The sequence below is a fragment of the Nomia melanderi genome, chromosome 2 (assembly GCF_051020985.1).
Source record: "Nomia melanderi isolate GNS246 chromosome 2, iyNomMela1, whole genome shotgun sequence".
Taxonomy (NCBI): domain Eukaryota; kingdom Metazoa; phylum Arthropoda; class Insecta; order Hymenoptera; family Halictidae; genus Nomia; species Nomia melanderi.
This window is the reverse complement of record NC_135000.1, coordinates 3,850,955-3,875,171: the sequence shown is the minus strand read 5'-3', so window position 1 is coordinate 3,875,171 and position 24,217 is coordinate 3,850,955. Positions and strand designations below refer to the sequence as shown.

The 24,217-nt window shown below is 34.8% G+C and overlaps 1 protein-coding gene across 29 annotated transcripts in view; it reads left to right on the top strand.

Moving 5' to 3' along the window:
• The window catches only part of trol (terribly reduced optic lobes), a 210,148-nt gene that overhangs the window by 56,428 nt on the left and 129,503 nt on the right, over window positions 1-24,217 (top strand). For 27 of the 29 annotated variants that reach the window (XM_076374541.1, XM_076374558.1, XM_076374554.1 and 24 more), the window contains exons 2-7: window positions 16,085-16,244; window positions 16,846-16,976; window positions 17,063-17,204; window positions 17,683-17,851; window positions 20,179-20,342; window positions 21,959-22,108. In XM_076374541.1, coding sequence (XP_076230656.1) covers window positions 16,085-16,244; window positions 16,846-16,976; window positions 17,063-17,204; window positions 17,683-17,851; window positions 20,179-20,342; window positions 21,959-22,108 — 916 coding nt within the window. The remainder of the gene's footprint in view (window positions 1-16,084; window positions 16,245-16,845; window positions 16,977-17,062; window positions 17,205-17,682; window positions 17,852-20,178; window positions 20,343-21,958; window positions 22,109-24,217) is intronic. The other 2 variants (XM_076374536.1, XM_076374534.1) reach the window with 2 other exon arrangements.

Sequence of the window (24,217 nt, the reverse complement as noted above, 5' to 3'; positions counted from 1 at the left end):
GCACAACTTTTCATGATTAAATCATATCAGAGAGGGTTAAGTGGGAATGTGATTAGGATTTATTGAAGTTTTAGTAAAAGTGTCAAGAGTTTATTTGAACTCTTTGCGCTTGACAGTTTTTTCCTAGAAGTATGCAACATTTTTCAATGAGATATAAACGACGTCCTGTCAAACTAACAAATGAGGAAATGTATATAAATCAAGAAACTAAGCTATTTTATCTGAATATTTGACATATCGGTGTATTATACAGAGCATAATATTGGATAAGTCAGTATTATACAATATACTATTATTACACAATAATTTATACAATATATCATTATAACAATTTATATAATATATTATTATTATACAATAATATTGTCAGTATTATACAATGTATTACATAATAATATTATCAGTATTATACGATATATATTACACAATAATATTGTCAGTATTATACAATATATTACACAATAATATTGTCAGTATTATACAATATATATTACACAATAATATTGTCAGTATTATACAATATATTACACAATAATATTGTTAGTATTATACAATATATATTACACAATAATATTGTCAGTATTATACAATATATTATACAATAATATTGTATAATATTGTATATGTCAGCATAATATTGTACAAAATTATATAAGAGTCATTTTTCCAGTGCAAAGGGTTGATGGTTTACGGGACGCATCGATCTGAGTTGTGTTGAATTTTAAGAACACTATTTGGGGAATGTTTATTCATTGATTCATATTCAATTATTCAATTGAGAAAATAATTTCAAGTTAACATTTCGAAAGGTGACTTTTGACACTTTTGGTAGAAATAGTGTTAAATATTTTCTACGAAATGCATTTCACGGCTTGTCGTGTTATTTTCTATTTTGCCCGCGAAATAATTTATACTCGAGGATTGCTCGTGAAATTGGTCTTGTGATGAACGAACGTTTAGCCACGGAAGCTCGACAATTGACGTTAATTGTGATGCGTCGCGACTCGGAGACTGCTTCGCAAGTAAAAGGGGAGTGATCGTTCTTTTTTCTTTCGTCGGATGCGAGACGGAATGCCTTGAGTCACTCGTTTCCCATTCTAAGATGTCTCGATTGAAAGTTTCATTCGACGATAACTGATAATGATGCGAATTCTGTTTGAGAAAGTGAAAAAATGTATTTATGGAAGGAAGAAATGATTCTTTTTCAAGTGGGAAAAGTAAACTTGGAAAAAATAAACTTGTAAAAAGATCTATAGATGATTGTTAATCTACATAGAAATGCTTTGAATTATCCAGAGAAATTTTAGCATTCGTAATTATTGATTATAATACTATTGTTCACTTATCTTTTATTTATAATACTATTATTTATTTGTATTATTTGTATTATTTACTTGTAACACTGTGATTTATTTATTTATATTATTTGCGTTACTTATTTTTAATGTAAATTTGTAATGTAATTTAAATGTATTATTATTAGCTCAATTTTAATCAACAGCAAATTAAAAGATCCAGAGATACGGATTACGCTTTGTAGGCCATGGATGACAACATAAATGGGAACATTTCCGAAAACGCGGACCACAGTTGTTTCCTCATGTAACTACAAATTTATTCACCGAGGTCTGCCGAGCACCCCGACATACTTTCGCGGACGTCAGACGAACTTTTCAGACGAATGAGTCACCGGCGAATTCTGGTTCTTACGCGTGGTTGATCCCTTTCTGCCCCACTCTGATCAATAATAATAATCGATGATCTCTTCGTGTTTCTTCGAACCATAGACTTATTGTTAGACTACGTACCGTGGAGTCAAGTTTCATAAACCCTTGGAAAATCAGTTGGAAATGAAATAGAGGGAAAAATGATCAAATATTTATCGAAAAGAAATTTCTTTACTTTTAGAATTTTAATTATATATTCGGAATACTGATCATGTTTGGAATATTAGTTATGTATTCAATATGTTACTTATGTTTAGAGTTTTTATTATATATTCAATATGTCATTTATGTTTAGAATTTTAATCATACATTTAGAATGTTGATTTCACCTTTAGAAATTTGATTGTATTTTGAAAATTTTAATTATATATTTAGATTGTTAATTACACGATTAAAATGTTATTTACACTTTCAAAATGTTAATTATATGTTTAGTAATTTAATTACGTTTTCAAAGTTTCATTTGTATTAAAATTCCGGTTCTATTTGTAGAATTTCAAATATACCTTTGAAATTTCAATAATATTTTCGAGGATTACAATTATATCTTTACATATTTCATTTTATCTATAGAATTTCAATTATGTTAATCGATTCAAATATCAATGGTATTAAAAACATATGTTATTTTTGGAATGTCAATAATGGTCTTCATGAGATTCAATTGAACTCATGGTACCGTCGACACATATATGTATTCGATATCGAAAAAGAGAAGGTATCGAGAGTCTCGTTGCAGCCGTGATATCTCGGCTCGCCGGAGTATTTCTGGACAATGACTCACCGCGTTTCTCCGCCACGTGCTTTCTCCGTCATTGAGTCACGAATCAGAAGACGAGCGTCTCGCCTCGCTGTTACACAGGATGTCCTTCAGGCACGCACGATTCTATTTCGATTTTAAACGGGCAAAGAATTGGGAAATGGGGCAAACTGCGTGTACGCGCTACCTTTGATATTCCCTTCCTTGTTTCAACAAGTTTTGGAAAGTTTTAGTTGATTCTTGGAAAGGATGAATTTTTTGAAAATATTCATGGAAGAATTTGTTGTTTAAAAGTGGTTATGTAATCAAGTAGATGATCGGAAGTAAGAAGATTGGGGTTTGATTGAATGTAAGTAGAATAAGTCTGATTTAATTCAGACGTGTAGTAGGTTTGATTCTAATTTCAATTCAATAGAGACTGAACGTATGAACATTTAATCTGATTTAACTTGGTATGAATAAGTTCAAATGCAATTGGATTGATATGATCTAGCTGGGCAGAAAGATAGTTGGTACAGATTAAGTGTGTTTGGAATTACATAGTTGGACTAGGTCTATGCATCAGTGGATTTAGTCTAGGTCAAGGGTAATTAGAATTAGTCAGCACTAATCAGGCACAGTGCAGTTCTGAACAAAATAAGATATATTTCTTATACAATTGTATAATATATGATTTGAAACAATTATTCCGGATAGAATTAGAATTGTAATATATTATAATTATACAAATAGCTAAAACAATTAATCCGAAAATTCAAGAAAACCCCAACTTCTCTAGACAAATCTAATTCCATTTCTACGTAACCTAAATTCTAAATAATTAAAAAATACACGAATTCTCTATCAAACTCTTCAAACCACCTCAATGCCTCACTACCAAACCTAACCTCCCCAACGAAACCCTGCAACAAACTCAAACATACAACTATCATGCCAAAACCAATTAATTATTACAACTTACACCCTAAATACCTAACAAATTCACCAATTCCCCACCAAAGACATCAAACCACCGAAATTCCACGCCTCCAAACTTAACCCTTTGCGGACGAAGGTTCTTAGGAATGTACAAAACCTTCAACAGACGAAACTAAATGATTTATCAGTCGCTTAATCAATAAAAAAAAGGAAACTACGTGTAAATCTGTAGATGTTCGAGTAATTAAATCACTCGTTTGCTTGGTCTTCCAAATATGAACATTCCACCTCGCCAAAATGTCGAAATTCGTCCGCAAAGGGTTAAATCAATCCCCACTAACCTAAATCTCCCCATGCAGCCAACCAACGTCCCAGACGTAACCTACAGAAAAATGCGTGCGAAACCAGTAGAAACAATTGTTGAAACGACAGCGTCCTCAACCCCGTCCGAGCCAGCCACCGACTCAAGGCGAGAGGAATAAGACGCGGGGGCGGTCGGGGGCGGCGAGGATTTGCCGGTCGGATGTCAGACAATGGACTATTAGGGCAGTTTCGTGGTAAGCCGGCTCGCGTATGCAGACTCTTTGTGCGACTCTGGGCTGCCAGCGAAGACAGAAGCCAGGATGGAGGGAAGAAGAGGATCGTCGAGAGTGCTCGGCCCACACCCACGCCCCCACTCGCCCCCTCCCCAACCCCCTCCTGTTACGAACAAGCGTCGCACACATTGCTCTTTGTACGGCCAGACCAACGACTCGCTAGTCCAGGAGGCCGCTTTGTGCGACGAGAGTCGAAAATTCCTCTTCGTGCGCCTCACCTTGTCCTGGATATTTTTTCGTATACCTGAACCCTCCTTGGTTAGGCCGGCGATCGATCAGGATCATCCGATACGCCTATTGTTCTGGCCGGGTTCGGTCACCTGTGAGGGATTCCGCGAGAGGATAGGGGATTTTTTAGCGGATGAGTCTGGAATTTGACTGGGGAACGAGGAGATGAGTTGTTCGGCTGGCACGGGCGATAGGGGATTGGGATTCTTGGGGTGCGGAGAATGGGAGTGAGTAATTCGGAGGTCATGGGGGAGACTGTAGGCTTTGGAAATTATTTTGTTGTGGTCTTTTGTTGAGGAATGTAGGGAAGCTTTGTGTTGAGATTGATGGTTTAGGTTAGGCGATGGAGACGTTGGTATAACCTACATAGAGGTTAGGTCTGTTGGAGGTGAAATGATGCAAGTAGGTTATGATTGCTGATCGAGTGGAGGTGTAGGAGAGGTTAATAAATTCTTTACTATAATTTATGTATGTCTATGTGCAAATATAAGCTTGAAAACAATGGAACTTTGGGTTTGTTGATTCAGGTTAGGTGATGGAGACGTTTATGTAACCTAGATAGAGATTAAGTCTGTCGAAGGTAAAGTGATTATTTAGGTAGGTTGTGAGTGCTGATCGAGTGGAGGTGTAGGAGAGGTTAATAAATCGTTTATTATAATTTATTTATGCCTATGCATAAATATAAACTTGAAAAATTAAAGTAAATAGAGGTGGCATATAATACTAGTTTCTTATTAATGTTTATGGTATTTGTGAATGCAATAAGCAGAACAATTTGTTTAAACCCAGAGACTTTATTGAATTTTCTTCTGGCACTAAATGCGTTAAAATTTAATGAAAGATTTGACAGAAGTCTAACCAAGATCCAGTTGAGATTTAAGTACCACCCAGATAGGATTTAAATAGAATTAGAACCTGATCCATTGAAGATTGATAGGAAATTTAGTAGGTCAAATAAGGGCCCGACTAAAATCAGAACGAAATCGAAGATCTTAATCCATTGAAGGTTTCATAAAAAATGAGCTCAAATCTGCTAAAAATCCGAACCGGTATTTCCTAGAAGAATATAATCTGACTGAAATTCTAAATTGTATTAATATTGAACCGTTTATAAGAAAGAATTAATTATTGAAAATACATGGATATCTTCTTGAGGAATTATCAAAAGAATTGACTGATTTATGTACGTACTAAAATTTAAGTCAATCAAAATCTTAACAAATGGAGAGCGGATGAGGTATAATTAATTTAACTTCTTGCGGACTGTAATAGCGGAAATCTTTTTATCCCGTATATTTTATTCAGCCGGATGGGGTTCATATTTTTCCCCATCGTTTCGCGAACCACAAACGGGTACCAAGAGTTATCAAATAAATTTGCGGTCACTTTCTTATCAAATGCCTAATTCCATCGTCAAATGTTGCTTGTCAAAGCCAATTACGAAGAAATTACGGGAGTCGGAAATGTGAGTGACGGTTTAGCGAGATAATTTAGTTTTAGTACCACAAAATTTCCGTTATTCTCCTTTTACCGAATTACATGGTGAATAATTTTAGAACGCAGATTTCCTGTTAGAAATCGTTATTGGAGTACAAAATATCACTGAAATTAACAGCGGAGTTTATGATTTACATTCATAACTATGATTGATGCAACTGTTTTATCATTAATAGTTTATCAAGAAGAAAAAGTATTGATGCTTATTCTACGTCCACGTTTTCTTCAAGGATTAACGATTGATAATAGAAAAGTACTATTTAATTTATATTTTTAAAAAGTGAATAACATTTAGGTTTCTTGAATTCGATTTAAAATTTTCGTCCCGAGTCTGACACGATATTGTAGGTTAAGGAGTTAAATAATCATTTTTAACTTGATAAAATACAGTAGAATCTCTACCGTGTTTGGAGTAGAACAAAGTATAGAACAGTAGTTTGTTTATATATTTGATCCCCTCTTGTTTTTAAAATATATAACTTACTTTTAGTTACACATACATAGTGTAAGCAGTCATTTTCTTTCCTTTTTTTTTATTTCAATAGTTTTATACAGCTTTATCCAGTTTTATATAGTTTTATATGGTTTCATATGGTTTTATATATTTTTATATAGTTTTATATAGTTTTATATAGTTTTATATAGTTTTATATAGTTTTATATAGTTTTAATATAGTTTTATATAGTTTTATATAATCTTATACAATTTTTTATTGTTTAATATTGATTTACATAGTTTTACACAGTTTCATATAGTTCGACTTACATCCATTCATTAAAAATGCCGAAATTGACAAAAACAACGACAAAAAATTCATTCTACCATTCCCCGTAATTTTTCTTCTCCATTTTTCACCTAATTCTGCTTCTCGAAGCATTTATTAGAGGTTCAGCTGTAATTCAGTTTATGCTACACGTCGGTTAAAATTATTTCCCATATCTATTCTCGATCCAACGGAAGTTGCTTTCTCGGCGAATTGTTTGCTTTCGCGGAACGTGCCTGTTTTCTGCGTAACTGACGCACGCAGCACGCACAACCCTTCTGTTCCGCTTCGAATTGTGAAATTTAGGCGGAGATTGCTTTACAATAGCGCGTCAAAACCATGGCAGAATTTAACAAGTATAAATGTCAATTGATCTTGTTAAGTTTAAGTAAAATACATTTAATTTGATTATTATTATTATCATTTTCCTTTGAATTGACATGGTTGCCAGGGCTTTTATTATCCAAGGCCATTATTATTATTATTAATTGTTGAGCTTTAGTCTAAAGTGGTAAGAAAGAGCAGTAAAGTAGTGAACATAAAATGAATTTTTATCAAATTGGCAATTTCACATATTTCGAAGCTGTTTCTAATGAATTATTGAATGGCAAAATAATTTTGAAGAGTACAGTTGCGAAAGAAACCGTAAAACAATGGGTTGAAGCAAATAATTCTTAACTGAAGAAGATTTCTAACTTAATTTATTGAAAATTGATATTGGTTATTACACATCGGTCGAAGGTAAAGGTTATTTCGTTATTATTCTCGTTGTATCTCCGAGTTAAATGTGTATTTGCAATGTACGATGGATTTCTCTGTGTTTGGGAATGAATAACAGCGAAATAAATTTGAAGTTGAGAAGAAAATCGTGTGGCAAGAGAAAAATCTTCGTACTGATGGACGTATCTTGTTCTAAGACCATCAAATGTATCTCCCTGACGTTTTGCAAAAATTATTCAATGTTTACTGAGGTTTCTTTGGACATGGCCATCGCTTCAGCATCGGCTAATACTGTTTTCTTTAAAAATACACGGTAGACCACGAGGCCAGAAAAGATTTCTGCGCGATTCTACGCGATCCGAGCGTTTTTCCACGCAATTATGCTGTTCAGAAACATAATTTGTCCTTTGCGTTACACAATCTTCTACTTTTTATCAGTAACTTTTGTGTAATCATTTGCAGTTGAAAGAGAAATCCATTTTCCACTGCGAAACTTGCGTCGAAGTTTGTTGAATCGACTATAGTTTGCTATGACATCGTAATCATTTATTTTCGAGCATTTGTGAGACAAATAGCATTGAATTAGATAACAATTATGATAGTAATAATTTGTAACGAGTATATTACAAATATAATGATTATAACAAGAACAATTTGCAATGATTATGTTGCAGACAGAATAATAATAACAAAAAGACTTCGCAATAATTATGTTATAAATAACCTAGTTAATAAAATAACAAACTTCAAAGTAACAGAAGTAATTTGTAATAATTACATTACTATTTATAATAAAAGTAATTTCTAATAATTACATTACAAGTTATAATAATAATAATTTGTAATAATTACATTAGAAGTTGTAACAAAAATAATTTCTAATAGCTACATTACAAGTTATAATAAATATAAGTTCTAATAGTTACATTACAAATTATAATGAAAATAATTTCTAATAATCCTATTGAAAATCGAATAATTATAACAACAGGCATTAAAATATAATGCCAAACTGTTTAGAGGAAAATTGAGAATAAGGGGAAACGGAAGTTTGCGAATAGATTCGGTTTCTTAAGTGGATAAGCGAGTTTCGGACTTTCTCCTAGGTTACTGGTCGCATCGAGTTTCACCGGTGCACCCCTCAGCAGGGTGAAAACGCGAAAATGGGAGATAGAGGGTGAGATATATGCGCGATAGAGACGGGCGAGCGGTTAGCCGACGTGTTTAAGCGGAAACGAACTGACATCGATCGAACGATACCACTTGTGAGCCGTTTTGTATCGAATATTCCACGATTTTCGTCACATCGTTCACGAAAAACTAAATTTTCACTTCTCCACTTTGAGTGTGTATTGCATTTCGTCTGTGGATATCTTTATTCACGTCAAATCCAACAATAAATAATGTGATTTTTCATTTGGCATACTTTTGAAACTACTTATTTGAACGACGAATAAAAATTCGTCCGTAATATAATTACCATTATTAACCCCACTTTCTGTTCATATAAAATGTTTTTAGGTCATATTATTTTCATCATCGCGGACAATTGAATAACTTATGACGCTAAGACGACATTAATAATTACTAGACTACATATCTTTCAACTACGAGAATAAAATATTTCAATTTCGTTTTTGTATAATAAATATATAATTGAGAATGTGTACTGCTTTCTTAACCTTAAGAACGGCCAAGAATTTCTCAAGCTTAAACGTTATGAAAGGAACTGAGTACTTTTTGTGAAGCCTAAGACTTTTAAAACAAAAATTCTCCAAAACTCGAAAGGAAGCTACAACAGAATGTTTAAATTGCAAATTAAATTCTAAAAATTCTAAATTACTCATTTTTCGTTCGTACAATGATAACTTTACTAACACCATTTTCATTTGCCAATAATAACACAAACAATAACGGAAAATACAAATTAAAAAATTGTGGATCAACTACAGTAATCCGAATCGATTATCCCTGAACTCAGTCATCAAAAATCCTTGTCAAGGCGCAAGGTACGGATCGTTGATTCCGTCGAATTCGAATCCGCCGCAGGAAATCTGCGTGTCAGTTGAAATTCTCCTTCGACAGTTCGAACGGTAACTGTCTACCAGTACTGTTTCTTCTTTTTTTCAAACGCCAACGTACAGTTTTCACCCGTTGACGTCTGACTGGCGGATCGCGGATAGGGGATGGAGTAACGTTCCCGTCGGGCAGTCGAACCCGTCGTGATTCCTGCAATTTCACCGTTCCCTGTCCGCGATCTCGAGCACCGTGGCATTTCGACCGGTTGTCCGGTAGGATATGAAACTTCATATAAGATGATCCGGCATCGCGGATCTTCACGGTCCTCTCGTTCGTTCCGGGGCTTGGGAATCAACACGTGGACGCTGCTCATCTATCCGCCATTTATCCCCTTCCGGGAGAAGGAACGTGGTGTTAGTGTTGTATTTGTGATAATGTGGGAATTGTATTGTTGTTTTTTATAGAAACTTGTTTTGCAAATATATAGGTGCATTCGGATTTTATTCAATTTGTGCTGGTTGTAAGATATAGGTTAAGTCGAAAAGTTATGAGTACTTGAAGTAATAAGATGTTGGGTAGGTTTAAAAGTAATAAGTACTCGAAGTAATAAGATACAGGTTAAGTAAAAAAGTGAGAAGTACTCAAGAGGATAAGATGTAGGTTAGGTCCAAAAGTGACAAGTTCGAAGTAATAAGATATAGGTTAGGTCAAAAAGTGAGAGGTACTCAAAGTAGTAAGACATAGGTTAAGTCAAGAAATAACAAGTACTCGAAGCGATAAGATATAGATTAGATTCAAAAGCGACAAGTTCGAAGTAATAAGATACAGGTTAAGTAAAAAAGTGAGAAGTACTCAAAGGGATAAGATGTAGGTTAGGTCCAAAATTAAATATGTAAGCCCATAGAACTTGCAAAATATAAACTACAAGATATAGAACGTAGATTATAAAAAATATCAGCTATCAAATACAGTGTATAGATTGCAAAATAAAAGACATAAGACATAGAATAAAGAATATAATACATAAAAGATACAATATAGAAAATCGAGTATTGAATAGAAAATATGAACTACCGAATACAGGATATAAAGTCTAAAAAATACAATATACAATACAAAATATAAAATCCGAATAAAAAAGGACCTTCTTACTCTAACTGTACACGTACCGAAAACAACTGAATCTTTCTACCCTATTCCACAGCAAACTCGGTATAGCACAGATAGATAATCAAAGAATCATTCTCCAAGTAATCAGGACCACCCCGATGCGAAGACTAACTATGTCCAGCCAGTATCCCAAGCCCGAAAATTAGAGGTCCCCCGGTCCTCGGACGAGAAGGCGCCGAAACCGAGCTGTTAAAATGCAAAGGCTAGGTCTTCGGTAGCGCCAGGACGGTCCTACCAATCCGCAGAAGATTCGGGCACGCGTGTGCGCCTCTCTCGCGGCTGCTCTTTAGTATTCCGAACAGTGGCGGACCTCTTTTCCGCGCCTAGCCGCCGGCAACCACCCTTCCGAGCCTACTTGCCAGCATGTTCTTCACATTAATATAGCACGGCTTAAGCAAAGGACGAGCACGGCCAGCGGAGTCCCCGGTTACGTTGCCGGACGCCATCTTGGTTTGCTACCCTGTCTCTGTCGGGCAGTATATTTTCGTTAGCACCGAGCTCCTTGGAAGTCCTTCAAATTGGAGGATTTCCTCGTACACTGGAGAGCGTAGGAGCCTGGCGACGTGCTGGATCTTGACCTTTGAGAAGTCGATCGACCATGATCCTGACAAGCAGTTGCTCTTCTTCGGCTTTAGGGTAGGGGTGTGGATGCTGCGGTGGATTTTTCATTCAGTGGATTCCGTTCGTGGGTGTTGGGAACTTGGGTGTAATCTAGACAGTGATTCTAATGAGTTGATGTAAACTATGTTTTTGTTGAGGTAATAAGGTGGATCTAAGTGGTGAGTTGTGTTGGAGGATGTATTTGCAGGATCCGATCACATAGATGTTCATCTTTGTTTTATTCTGGAATAATCTGGATTCAACCACTTGGCCTATGATTTCTTGTCAGCTCTGATCGATACGGCTATTTTGTCGTTAATAATTTATTGGAAAAGCAGACAAATTCTAAGCATATGTTCTGCTTATATTTCCTTTCAAGTATAACAGTTGATTAGAGAGGAATAATACTTACTTTGAATTCGAATGAACTGAATGATATATATATTTGTTGAATCATGTTGACAATCTTCACCACGAGTCTCACTCGCTGTTGTACGACAAGGGGTTAACGTAGTAGGAAACAATTTGGAAAAATTGTGTACAAAGAAGATTGATATGAGGATGAAATCTGGAGTGACTTCGTTTAGGGGAGCCTATCGCAAAGGACGTTGATCCGAGTTAAACTAGATCTAGCTTAAGCGTAGTTTATTTCAAACTGAACAGAAAGTTATCTGTTACGTGTAAAACGAATTTGAAGTGTTTACAGGGAGATGTGCTCTGGTGATCCTCATCTAGAACACATCGAAGCTAAGCTACAATAAAACAAGTGTATAGCGTTCTAACTTCGAATTCCTATATCTAATGAACTTAATATAAAGAAGCTTGATCTGAAATAAAAAGAACTTTGAGAAGTCTACCTTAAAGCAGATCATTCTTAGATATGTTTAACCTAAAATAGAGGAAGTCTAGGGTAAATCGAATCTGAAGTAATCTAACCTAAAGCAGTCTAAACCTGAACTGATCTAATCTAGTTCAAACTGACTCCAGTATTATCTAATCTATAATAAACCATATCTGAGGTGATCTAACCTACAATAGCAAGAAGTGGTGAAAATAAAACAAAAGCGATGTGTTCATAGAAAACTAACCTAGATCTACCTTACGAGAAACTTGATCTAGAGGAACCTGAATCTAGAAACAAACAAAAACATAACCTATACCTACTATTCAATCTAACATAACCTAAAAAAGCAGCAAGCCTGAACTAAAACATCGCGAAACAGCATACACCTTTTAAAAAGAAAGAATTAAAAACGCCGCCAGACACTAACGGTACCATACTCTCAAAATTCCTCGTTTAGAGGGATCCAAACTTGGACTTAAGAAGAAATCGACCCCTGACCCGGTACTTCTTCCGAGTTAACCCCGAGAAGTCCAAAGTTCAGAACAACGTTCAAAGAGGCGGTTTACGAAACTGCATAGAATTACAAAGAGGAACAATAAAAGAAAGACCTGGATATTAAGAGTACTCCCTCATTTTCGAAATTCCCTCGAGCAGTCATGAAGGTACGTTGCACGGACGGCCGCGTGGAAAGGAGGAGGTCTGCCAGAGCAAGGGTGAACGAACTGCGCGCAAAAATGAGCGCAGACCGATGACTCAGCGTCGGAACTGGTCCTGAAAAATTGGCCCCGTGTGTCTGTGTCATCGTCGCTGCATCGTTAAACCGTGCACGCACGTGTTGGTTGCATAATGTCTCAGGCAAAGGCGTCTCCGCGGCTCGCGTCGCGTTGATCCGCGCGCGCGGGGAAAACCTGTGTCCTCGAACGATGTAATCGAAAATGAATGAAAAAGGTGTTCGGCCCTCCCCGCCGGAGTTTCACGATCGGCTCCTGAAGAAACTTCCGAGGACGAATTTCCTCTCGGCCCACTTAACCTGCCCCGACACGTCCTCCCCATGCATTTTAAGGATTTCGGACCGCGGCGGCCGGTGTTTTGTCGAAGTATGAGCACGTAGTTGCCGTGAAAGGATCATAGACTGGACTTAGCTGGGAAATCCCGTGTAAAACTTGCCCGGAATAGCAAAGTTTTGTCTCGGCAGCCCCGTTCTCTCCACCGCCCCTCGATCTCTCGACGTCTTTTTACCCGCCGTCAGCATTATCGTCGCGATTTATGCTCGGGATGTAAGCCGACGATGACCGTCTTTGCATTTTTCATCGGTCCCGCGTCGCTTTTTTCGGGCTAAATGCTGTTTAGGGTCTCCACTTGTGAAAGTAGACCGTTTGATGAGTTGATATCGTTGGCCCGTTAGACGCTGGTGCGTTTGTCTTGGCGGCTCGTGTTGGTTCCGTAGCAATACGATCGGACAGATTTATTGTTCCTGTTATCAGGATTTCGTAGTTGTTTGTTGTATGTTTGCTTGTGAGTGTTGTCCGTGGTGTACCGGTAAGGCATTGTAAGTAGTTTTCTTCGCTTTAGTTACTGGAAAGTGATATTTGCAGCGAATTCGTTATTCGAACCAATACGACCGAATAGTTTTATTATTCCTGTTATCAGGATTTTGTAGTTATTTGTTGTATGTTTGCTTGAGAGTGTTCTCCGTGGTACTGGTAAGGCATTGTAAATAGTTTTCTTTGCTTTAGTTACTGGGAAGTGATATTTGCAGCGAATTCGTTATTCGAGCCCATACGACCGGGCAGTTCTCCGCATGTTTCTCGTATTTCTTTTTTGTAGATTTAACGATTTCGTTGCTCATGCGTTATTACTGGCGACCATATATTACTTTCTAACAGTTACACCGCTATTGATTGAGCTGTCAAAAATTTACGAGTCAAATATAAATCACTGTTCACGTGTCTGATCGTGAACGGCTCATTCCACTTGGCGTCTTTCGCTCAGTAGGGTTACATTCGCCGTTACGCAACCATTGCGTACACATTACTCGTCGAAAACGTAACAATACGTCGCGTCTGGGTTGGTTTAAGCTTTATCAGCACGACCGGAAAAGTCGCCGCGTGCTTCCGGCCCCCTGTTGCCACCAAGCGGACACTCGCGGAAGCAATTCTATTTTTTTCAGCGAAACATGACGCCGAACGCTTCCGTTAGTTTAAATTAAAATGATCCGTCGGACATCCCGAATCCTTCACTGTATAAATTAATCTTCATTGACCAAATTATATCTTTTCTCATTTTCACAATTTTCACTGTCGATCTGCCGAACACATGGCATTTAAACTGAATTGAATTTATAGAATTCAACTTACAGAAGATGATGTACTTTATTTACAAAAGTGTGAGAATTGTAACAATAATCACTATTTTTATAAAATTCCACTGTATAAATTAATCTTCATTGGTCGAATCATATCTCTTTTCATCTTCACAATTTTCACTGTCGATGTGTGAAACACGTGGCATTTAAACTAGATTTATAGAATTCAACTTACACAAGATGAAGTACTTCATTTACAAAAATGTAAAAATTGCAACAATATTATTTTTATAAAAATCATAACAGAATAAATACATCTGCGATCGTTATAAAACTATTGTTCCAAACAATTAAACGATTATCGACTCTTCTCAAACGAACAATTATTTCTATAATTATTACTACAATTATTCCCCAAACTTCCATGTATAAATCATCATTCAATCTAATCAACTCAATCAACGCTTAGGTCAAAGTTGACTCAAACCCCAAAATAAGAAACCGAAAACCCACCGATCCCCAGTAGGCAAACCAGAAATCCAAATTTCTCAGAAATTTCACTATTCCAGGACGAAACCCGAAAGACCATCGAGAATCGAAACACCGCGAACGGTGATAAAGTATCGATTGTCTCTACGCGGGGTGTGTCTGCGAGCGTCGGTCACGTGGCGCTCATAAAGAACCAATTCCCACCTAAACACGCGATATAAATTCAGGATCGGCGACCCATTCCCATGATTCCTAAACTGGTCAGGATTCAACGTTCCCACTGGTCAACGACGTCTCCGCTTCCAGGATCAGAATACACTACTATCCGTGAACAGGGGGTGTCCAGGGGGTGGGGGTAGTAGATGAGGAAAAGGAGGAACACTGGGTATACAGTAACTCGACGAAATAAAGTATCGTTACCGAGTCAGGTGTTATGCAAGGGGGGGCATCGATGGCTTTCCCGCGTCGCGAATAACAAACTCGATATTTCCTGTTCGCGGTTCACGCTCGCCTCGTTCGCAGTGTCCTAGTTCGATGATGGATCGACAGGAGGATCTTAGGAGTATTTTATCTACTTGAGAAAGCTTCTTGTTTAGAAGAGAAGTTCGCCCAAGACTCGCGCCCGCCACGTGATCGAGAGACTTGAACCGGGGTTGAGCAGTTAAAAAATTGATTGCCTTCCTTTCCATCGCGTTAAAATAAACGTATGTGTAAATCATTTGTACAATCATGTTTTATAACATTTCTTCAAGAGATAATGAAGCATTTATCCAAGGGAAAGAAAGAAACTTCGAGTTCTCAAGTTATTCGAGGTGATTCGACGATTTAACTCTGTATTATTACGATATTTTATTTGAAATTCGTTTGAAGAAATAGTTAGTGTGTAGATTCTTCTTACTAATATTGAAAGTAATATAATAATATAATCTGTTTTAAAAATATCTTGACAATAAATCACACCTGTGAATAGAACTGACGTCGAGTCACGCTCGATATAGGAGCCTAGAGGATTAAAGCGATTTCGAGGGACGTACCAATACGATCGGGCGGTTTTTTCGATATATCTCGGTGAAATTTCGTGATATCCGTATTGTTTTGGTAAATGTAGATGCTCGTTAATATCTATTGCAAGAAAATACCATAAATCTTTCACTGGACATTTTTTTCGTCGATTGAGATTCGATTTATCGTTCGGAAGAGACGATTTGGCTGATGCGGTTCCCGAAAACAATTATTACTGTCGGTTAAGTGGATGAGAATAGACTAGCGCTGAGAAAGGGATTATTTTTGGGAGGGATAGTGTTATTGATTTCTGATTGCGATCTAAGTGGACGGCTATTTAAGCCGCCGCCGTATTAATAACTTAGAATGGTACCGGAGTGATTTCACTTCGGCATTTGCGGGTGTTACGGTCTTCATTAACGGCGATATTGATTTTTGTTTTCAGAATGACGATTTGGTCTTTGACCAAGATGGCAAGCAATCCTACATCGAAACACCGTTGATCGAGTCCCGACAGCAGGAGTCCTTTCTCCACAGGATAAAGAGGAATCTCTTCTCCATCTTTAATCCTTTGTCGACAAATACCACAACTGAGCCACCGCCAGGTAAATTATTAAATTATTAAATTAAATTATCTTATTAGATGGTGGATTATTGTATATTTGAAGGATTCTGGAGACTTTGCGAATTTACCAAGTCGTAATTGTCAAAGTTGTAATTGCAATTCAGTTGAGTCAGTATGACATCGGTCTATTAAGTTAATATCACTATTAATATCAAATTTTTTCATGTAAATTACATATTAATACAATCGTTTGATCTTAAATGAGTTTCCCTTCGATAATAGCCAACAGAATCTTAATCACTGATAAATATCTATTGGTAATTTTTACTTTCGAATTTGTATATACAAATTGAAAATCAAGATTTTTTGGTATTAAAGAATATATTAATACTTTGGTATTAAAGGTATTAAAGATACTTCAATTTGAGATAATCGACCTTTCTCAAATATTCTGGTTCAAAAAAATTTGTTTTACTCTAAAAGTTTTGCTATAAAATTATCTCATTGAAGATTCTTAATTGAAGATTAATGTAATACTAATGTAATACTGTAATCCTAATTAACTTTGCCAATAATTCTTATAAGTATATTTTTCAATTTAAACTTTTTAATTTATGGAAAATGAAATATGATTTTCAAAGAATTTATTCCAGAAGAAGATGAGGAGGAGGCGAAGGAGGAATTCGATCACAAATCGTCCCAGAAATCGACGATGGACGAACTTGCCAGAGTGGTCGATGACGCCGAGGATGACGAAGAAGAAACTGACGAGGTTGTACAGTGACAGATACATTTATTAGATTATCACGATAATTCGTTCCAATCCTGGTTAATAATTCTAATTATTATTCATGACAGAACAATCAAATTGGAAATGCAGCTGAAACTCGCAGGGAACCAGCGAGATTTGCTAACACAGACGACGAAGATTTGACTGGGTCCGGGGGCTTCGAAGGTAGTGCCGAGGACGAAAAAGGAGCTGTCACTGGAAAACAACGAAGTGAGTAGACATTTTTAAATATATTCTTTTCTCCTTAGGATATATGTATTAAATAAATATAATTATATATAAATATGTATGTGAATATATACATATATATGTATATATAAATAAAAATGGAGGGTGTTATTAGAAATGAAAGTAGTAATTCTGATTAACAGAATTTCCTTTTAATTGTAATTTTCTTGCTTACGATGAAATCAAAAGAAAAATTTCGGATAAGGTCATTTTTTTCATTACAATGCAAATTGGTTAATGAAAGTGAGAACTTAAATTACACAACTGATATGTAGATACATAAGATGCTTATCTAAAAATGCAATATACCTTTAGATTACTCAGGTGATGAATATTCTTTAGTAATGAAGGAAACATATCGAATTACTCACTCAGATAAACCTACCATGTATACATTAGATAACCAATGAGCAACCAACTCGCGGGAAAACTTGAGGTTTCCGTTGATCGGTGATTTCAGGATATTACCGGATAACCTTGACAATCGGTGAACCGTACTTGAGCGAGTACGCGGACAGAAATAGTCCGCAGTACAAGAAGTTGAGCGCCAATTTAACCCAGGCCCTAGAGGAGCTGTACAACCAACTCAGCCCCGACCACAACCACCATGCCAGCGTCGTCAAGATATCGTGAGTATTCGATGCCGAAGTACCAGTCGATAGTGGTTAACTAATTAACACTAGAACTACCGATCACTTAACACTAACCGTACCGACACTTTTCCTACCGTAACTAGCCAAATAACTGGCTACGAAATAGAGATGATCATCTATTTTGTTTATTATACTATATATATATATATAAAATTATTTAGTATTTTGTTATATATTATTATGTATAAATATAATAATTTTTCTTAGTCGAAATAGAAACAAAAGGAAGGATGAACACTAAAGAACCAATTAATTGAACAGTATAGTATTGATATAAAGTTTAATGAACTAAAGAAAACGTAAAATTTTAAATACTGTCATTTGACCGGTTCCCGGTACGTTTAGTGTTAACCCTTTGCCCTACGACTTATTTCAACAAAGATATTCCTGTTTATGGTACTTAGTTTCGTAAAATTTTATGGATACAGTTACTGTAAAGGAAATTGTAGTATTGCGAGTTCAATGAACCCCTTGCACTCGATTTGACGCAGTAGAACTATAAAATCTGATATTCAAGGTTGAACTTTGTACGCTGTCTCGATACGTGAAATATTGGAATAAAATAGCTTTGTTCCTGAATGTACTTGTGGTTTTTTCTCGAGTTGGTTTTAAAGAATATCGTCTTTGTCCCGTCGAGAAATGTTAAATATTTCTATTGAAAAACTTCTAAGTACAAAGAGTTAAATTTACTTATGAAAATAAGAGAATGATTTTTGTTACTATATGGCAGATTTGTAAAATAATGGAGAAAATCAATTTTCATGTGGGGAGCACGTGCAGGCGAGACTCGTTTCCACTCAAGAGGTTAAACTGACGTTTACAAATTTCTTTGTGAAAACTATTGTTAGTTATTAACGTAACTTTGTATATTGAAAGGATATGTGATTTTAAAATGTATGTTGGAGTTATGTGTTCAACACGACAATGGTTTTTAACTTTAAATATAGAAGTAACTTGAATATTTAATATTAAATAATTAGAAAATATATAATACTGAATAATTGAAAAATATTTAATATTCAGTAATTGTAAAATATTCAATATTACATAAATGAAAGATACTTAATATTAAATAACTAAAGGATATTTAATATCAAATAATTGAGAAATACTCGACATTAAAAAATTGAAAAATATTTAATATTAAACAATTATAAAAATATTTAATACAAAAGAAGTGGATGGTTACTAAGCATGACTGGCAAACAAATGTCTGGTTTGCAATGTGTTAACCTGTTACCCGGTGAAGACTAGATACCAAGTCGGTTGTATTTTATTGCTTCCTGCACAGATTTTTACGTTTCATTTTTATGGATTAATATTTCTTGAAGCTAACTGTATTACGGTATCCGGGATAATATAAATTATATTATTTTTACATTCAGCGGAGGGTATGTTTTTCTAAACTATCATTTTTCCGTTTTTAATTGGGCCCAACTTGGAGTTTGCAGTAGATATGTTAGTTACAGGAAAAATAAAGTGTTCGGATTTATGTTCCAGTAGTTTTCTCGTTTATTTGTACATGCTATAATGTTTGTACTTTATTGTTTATTATTATAAAACTTCGGCTGTACTGATTTTATATGTGTTAGACACTGACACTGTGATTCGTGATTCACAGAACATTGTTAAGCACTCTTTTGAATTATTCCAAAAAACGAAGAATTCTACTTAAAGTAATTGACAGCAAAAGAAATAATAGACAAATTATAAGTAACAATAATAATTGCATATAAAAAATTAACTACACATATCGAGTGGTAAGGAATAATTTCTAGAGAAGATATTAGAAGAATTTCAATCTAACAGAGTCAAAAATAATAATATCAATAACCAAAATCTTATGAGTAATTTAAACTTTAGTACAAAATGAATAAATAAGTAAATTATATAACTAACTAATATAGTATTTAATTATCTTTCATTTAAATTCTTCAATTTAATTATTTATTTATATAACATACGATATACAGTTAGCAACAAAAGTATTTGAACGTGTTTAAACATAATAAATGTTCCATAATCAGTTTGCGTATTGCTAAATATTTTTTGCATTGTATTACCTACATATGTTTCAATAAATAGTTTCAATAACCCAGTAAAAATTAAAGGCGTGCAAAGATTGAAACCTGTATTGGTTGCAAATAAAAATCTCCAAATGAGTTTCTATATGATGCGAACAATTTTTTTAGAATTTGTAATAGAAAATCGTAGAAGAGTTTCAGCTCTTTCGGTCCACCCTACTTGTCAACCATCAAAAAAGCACAAAGAAAAGGCAATGACATTGTTCTCTGTTTATATAGACCAATCGCATCAGACATCTTCAAGCTGCAAGTAACCATGGACATCGGCTTGATGTTCTCCGACGAGATAGAAGTTAGGAACATCATCGAGGAACAGCTGCAGCGGCATTCCTTGGGCAACATCCAACTGTACCCCGAAGGGTTCACCTTCCGAATATTCCAAGGTAATTTGTTCTCGAAAATTTTAGACTGGCAAAGATGATCGACTCCCTGTCGAAGGTTCACGAACTTCTTGACGTTACTTTGACACGTATCCTCTAAAAGGCTGGAAGACGGATGGATCTTCTTGGTGGATCCCTGAAGTTGTCCTGACGTGTTCTCTTCGAAGAGAGAACGGTCATTCGTGACTGCGGATTTTGATGCATTCATAGGAAATTTGGAAGTCGAAAATTGATTTACTGTTTATTTTTGTTTGTGTTAGCTTGGGACAATACGTAAAATATATAAAAAGTTATATAAAAAAATATGATATTTTATATGATATGGGAAATTTGGAAATCCAGAATTGATTTATTGTTTCTATTAGTTTCTATTATCTTGAGACAATATGTAACATATATAAAAAGTTACATAAAAGAAATATATTTTATATTGTATGGGAAATTTGGAAATTCAGAATAGATTTATTGTTTATTTTTCTTTTTGTTAGTTTAGGACAATATGTAAAATATGTAAAAAATTATATAAAAGAAATATGATAATTAATATCTTATATAATAAGGTATAAATAATATCCTATAAAAGTATGGATTAATATTATAGTTCATATGGAATATAATATTTTAACTTATATTATAATTTATCATTTGTATTTCTAATAGTATATATTATAATGTTATAATTCATATTTTATACTTGTAATATTATATTATTATAATATTACAGTTTATATTTTATATATTATCATATATTAATGTATTATTATATAGTGTATAATGGTTTTTATAATATTTATTAGAAGGAACTAGTTTTTATCGTGATTCTATTCTTCTAATTATATTTTTAGAAATTTAAATTTACAGAAGAATCCGCAGTCCAGTTATGTAGTTAATGTAATTCGATATTGCACGTGGAATGGTTATCATACATTAAGTAGACGCAATTTATATTTTGAACATGTAGAGCAGACAGAAAATACTACCACCATGTTCCTTTCACTCTTAACTCTAGAATTATTAAACAGTTTACTGTATATTTCCTTTATTCAAATTAGTCACACTTAATTGGTATATTTAAAAAATTTATACTCACTTATATTTTAATGTAAGCGTGGGAAAATCGATTTCTTAAATAACTGTCAAAGTTACTTGTACTTTTTCAATGATCGTAGAAGAAGAAATATGAAATAGGTTATTTTATTATATCTTATATTATTATATTATTTTAGTATCACTTCATTATATCTTGTATTATTTTATTATCATTTCCTGATATCTTATTATTGTATTATACATATTTTACTTTATAGATCATTCTGAACCATTCAATCATTATATTATTAACTACTTTAACTCTAATATCGCTCAATGTATCCTCTGCCGCCATTCTGGCAGTTACTTTCACATTCCAAAGGAAACATCGAAAGAATTCCTAAAATCTAATAACATTCGACCAAATTCTAATTACTATTTTTCAACGGTAAAACTTGTTTCCATTATTCCCCCCGCCCCGGTTCTCATGAGTTCACAATTATTCTTTTTCGTTAAATTTCTCGGTTTTTCGTTTTTCCGTTTATGTTTCTCCCTGACACGACGCTACTCGCCAAAACACACACACACAGTTGGTACAGACGACGTCGAAGAGGAATGCGACAAATCCACCGAGCTCAGATGTAGAAACGGTGCATGCGTGCCATTAGATGCCAGGTGCGACGGGGTTGCTCAGTGCGACGACAAGTCCGACGAGCTCGATTGTCCCACGATCACGTCTGGTAAGTGCCATCCGCCATTTTCCCCTTGACTGTATATATGTTACGGTATAACTGCATATTCGGAATACTGTATCAATTTTCCGGCAAACGTACCGTCCGTTGCAGCGAACCTGGCACTCTCGTCTGAGTGGTCAGATTCGAAGGCGCACGCCTGATTGGCTGAGCCGCTCGCGTCAATCGATCGAGTCGCGCGACAGAGGGCGCGGAGAGTCGAGTCTGGATTCGCGATTGGATCCCTCGGCGCGACTGTCTCCGCCCCTATGACGTCATGAGTGCCAGGTTTTCAGCAACTAACGGTACACTGTTATCAGCTCCTTTAACCCCTTGCCCTACGATTTATTTTTCAACTATGATTGACACAACTACTTTGCCATTAATAATTTATTGAAAAGAGAGACAAATTTTAGGTATATTCTATGCTTATATTTGCCTTAAATTATAATAATTGATAACAAAAGGATAATATTTTATTTGTGTTCACAATAATTGACTAATATTTATAATTGTTATGTCCTGTTTGAAACCTTCACCACGAGTCTCACACGTTATTGTAAGACAAAGGGTTAAGCAAATGTACAGTGCGTTAAAGTGCGACTCTGACGAGATGGCGTGCTACCCGGGTAGGTTCTAAGTATATATTCATTATCCCCTATTAGTTTCACATTTTCCGAAATAGTGAAATTATGGTGTACATTTTCTGGTGTGTTTATGGATACAGTTTGTATTTCATTGTTTGCAATCTACTTTTACTTCAGTTGTAAGCAGATCTATATATTTGTCGGAAAATGTACACATCTTCCCACTGTGTCTTATACCGTGACATGTACACTTGATTTTTATCACTGTGAGTATAATAATCAATGTGATTAATAATACATAACGCAACAACATAAGACAACCGTTTTGTAAATACATGGGGCTGTTTCATTTGATACATGGAAGACCATTGATCATAATTATTAGGATAATTATCGTTGTACTGTACAGTTTTTTCTGTTGTTCTTAAATAAATTGGTATTCCACTTAGATCTTGGTAATTAGTTTAACAATAGACAATTACCATACACGTTCGGGTGAGTACTGTTTATGAAATTCAATATGAGTAACTCGTAAATTTAATGTGAATGTATATTTTAATAAAAATTATTATTATTTTATGTTTATTAAGAAAGTGTAAAATTACATTTAATCAAGTGTGTAATGTGCGTTATCGTTTATTCATTAATGATACATAGATAAATTTTTAGAATTAAATGTATAAGGGTATAAGGATCAATAAGATGCAATGATAATTATGTAATTATTCTCTTACAATTAGTATATTAGTCTCGTCATGAATGAAGGTAGAGGATCAAAGAAGAAATCAATAGTTCTATCATACTGCAGTTAGACGTTGGTATTTTTATGATTATTTAATATTATCACTTGAGATTCGACTATATTCAATCGTAAGAAATAGATTTTCAATCACAGAAATGGTTCACTCTTTCATTCAATCTAATTCAAAGTATCTTATTAATCAATGGAAGTTCCATGACTCTAAAATGTAGCTCCAGCACACATGAACATCACACGTGACTCCATCATCATTTATTCATACTCAAATACTCTTTTTTTTACATTCACCATTCACCTGTCACATTAACCCCTTGCCACAAAATTTTCTTTCAAATTTATAAAATTTTACATTTCCGAGAAATAAATTACTCTCGGCTTAATATGCAACTAATTATAAATAAATAAATGATCTTGAGAGATAAGAAAGTAGCAAATTTTTCAAGGAAAAACAGCTTTTCCCATTGAATATTAGCTCGTGGAATTTATGAAATATAATTTTAAAAAATGTGTAAAATAGAAGGAAAGAAAATGTCAGAAATAAACAAAGGGAGAATTTTCGCAGCGAAGGGAAAGGAGCTTTATAAAATAAACGGAAGGGAAGTTTACAAAACGAAATACAAAGAAATATATAAAGTCAAAGACGACCAAATTTCCAAAACAGAATTAAAAAAAATTCAGAATATAAAAAGCAGTTAAATTTCCAAAACGAGATACGAAGAAATTCACGAAATAAATAAACAATTCATCAGGCGAGGGGTTAAATCCATGCAC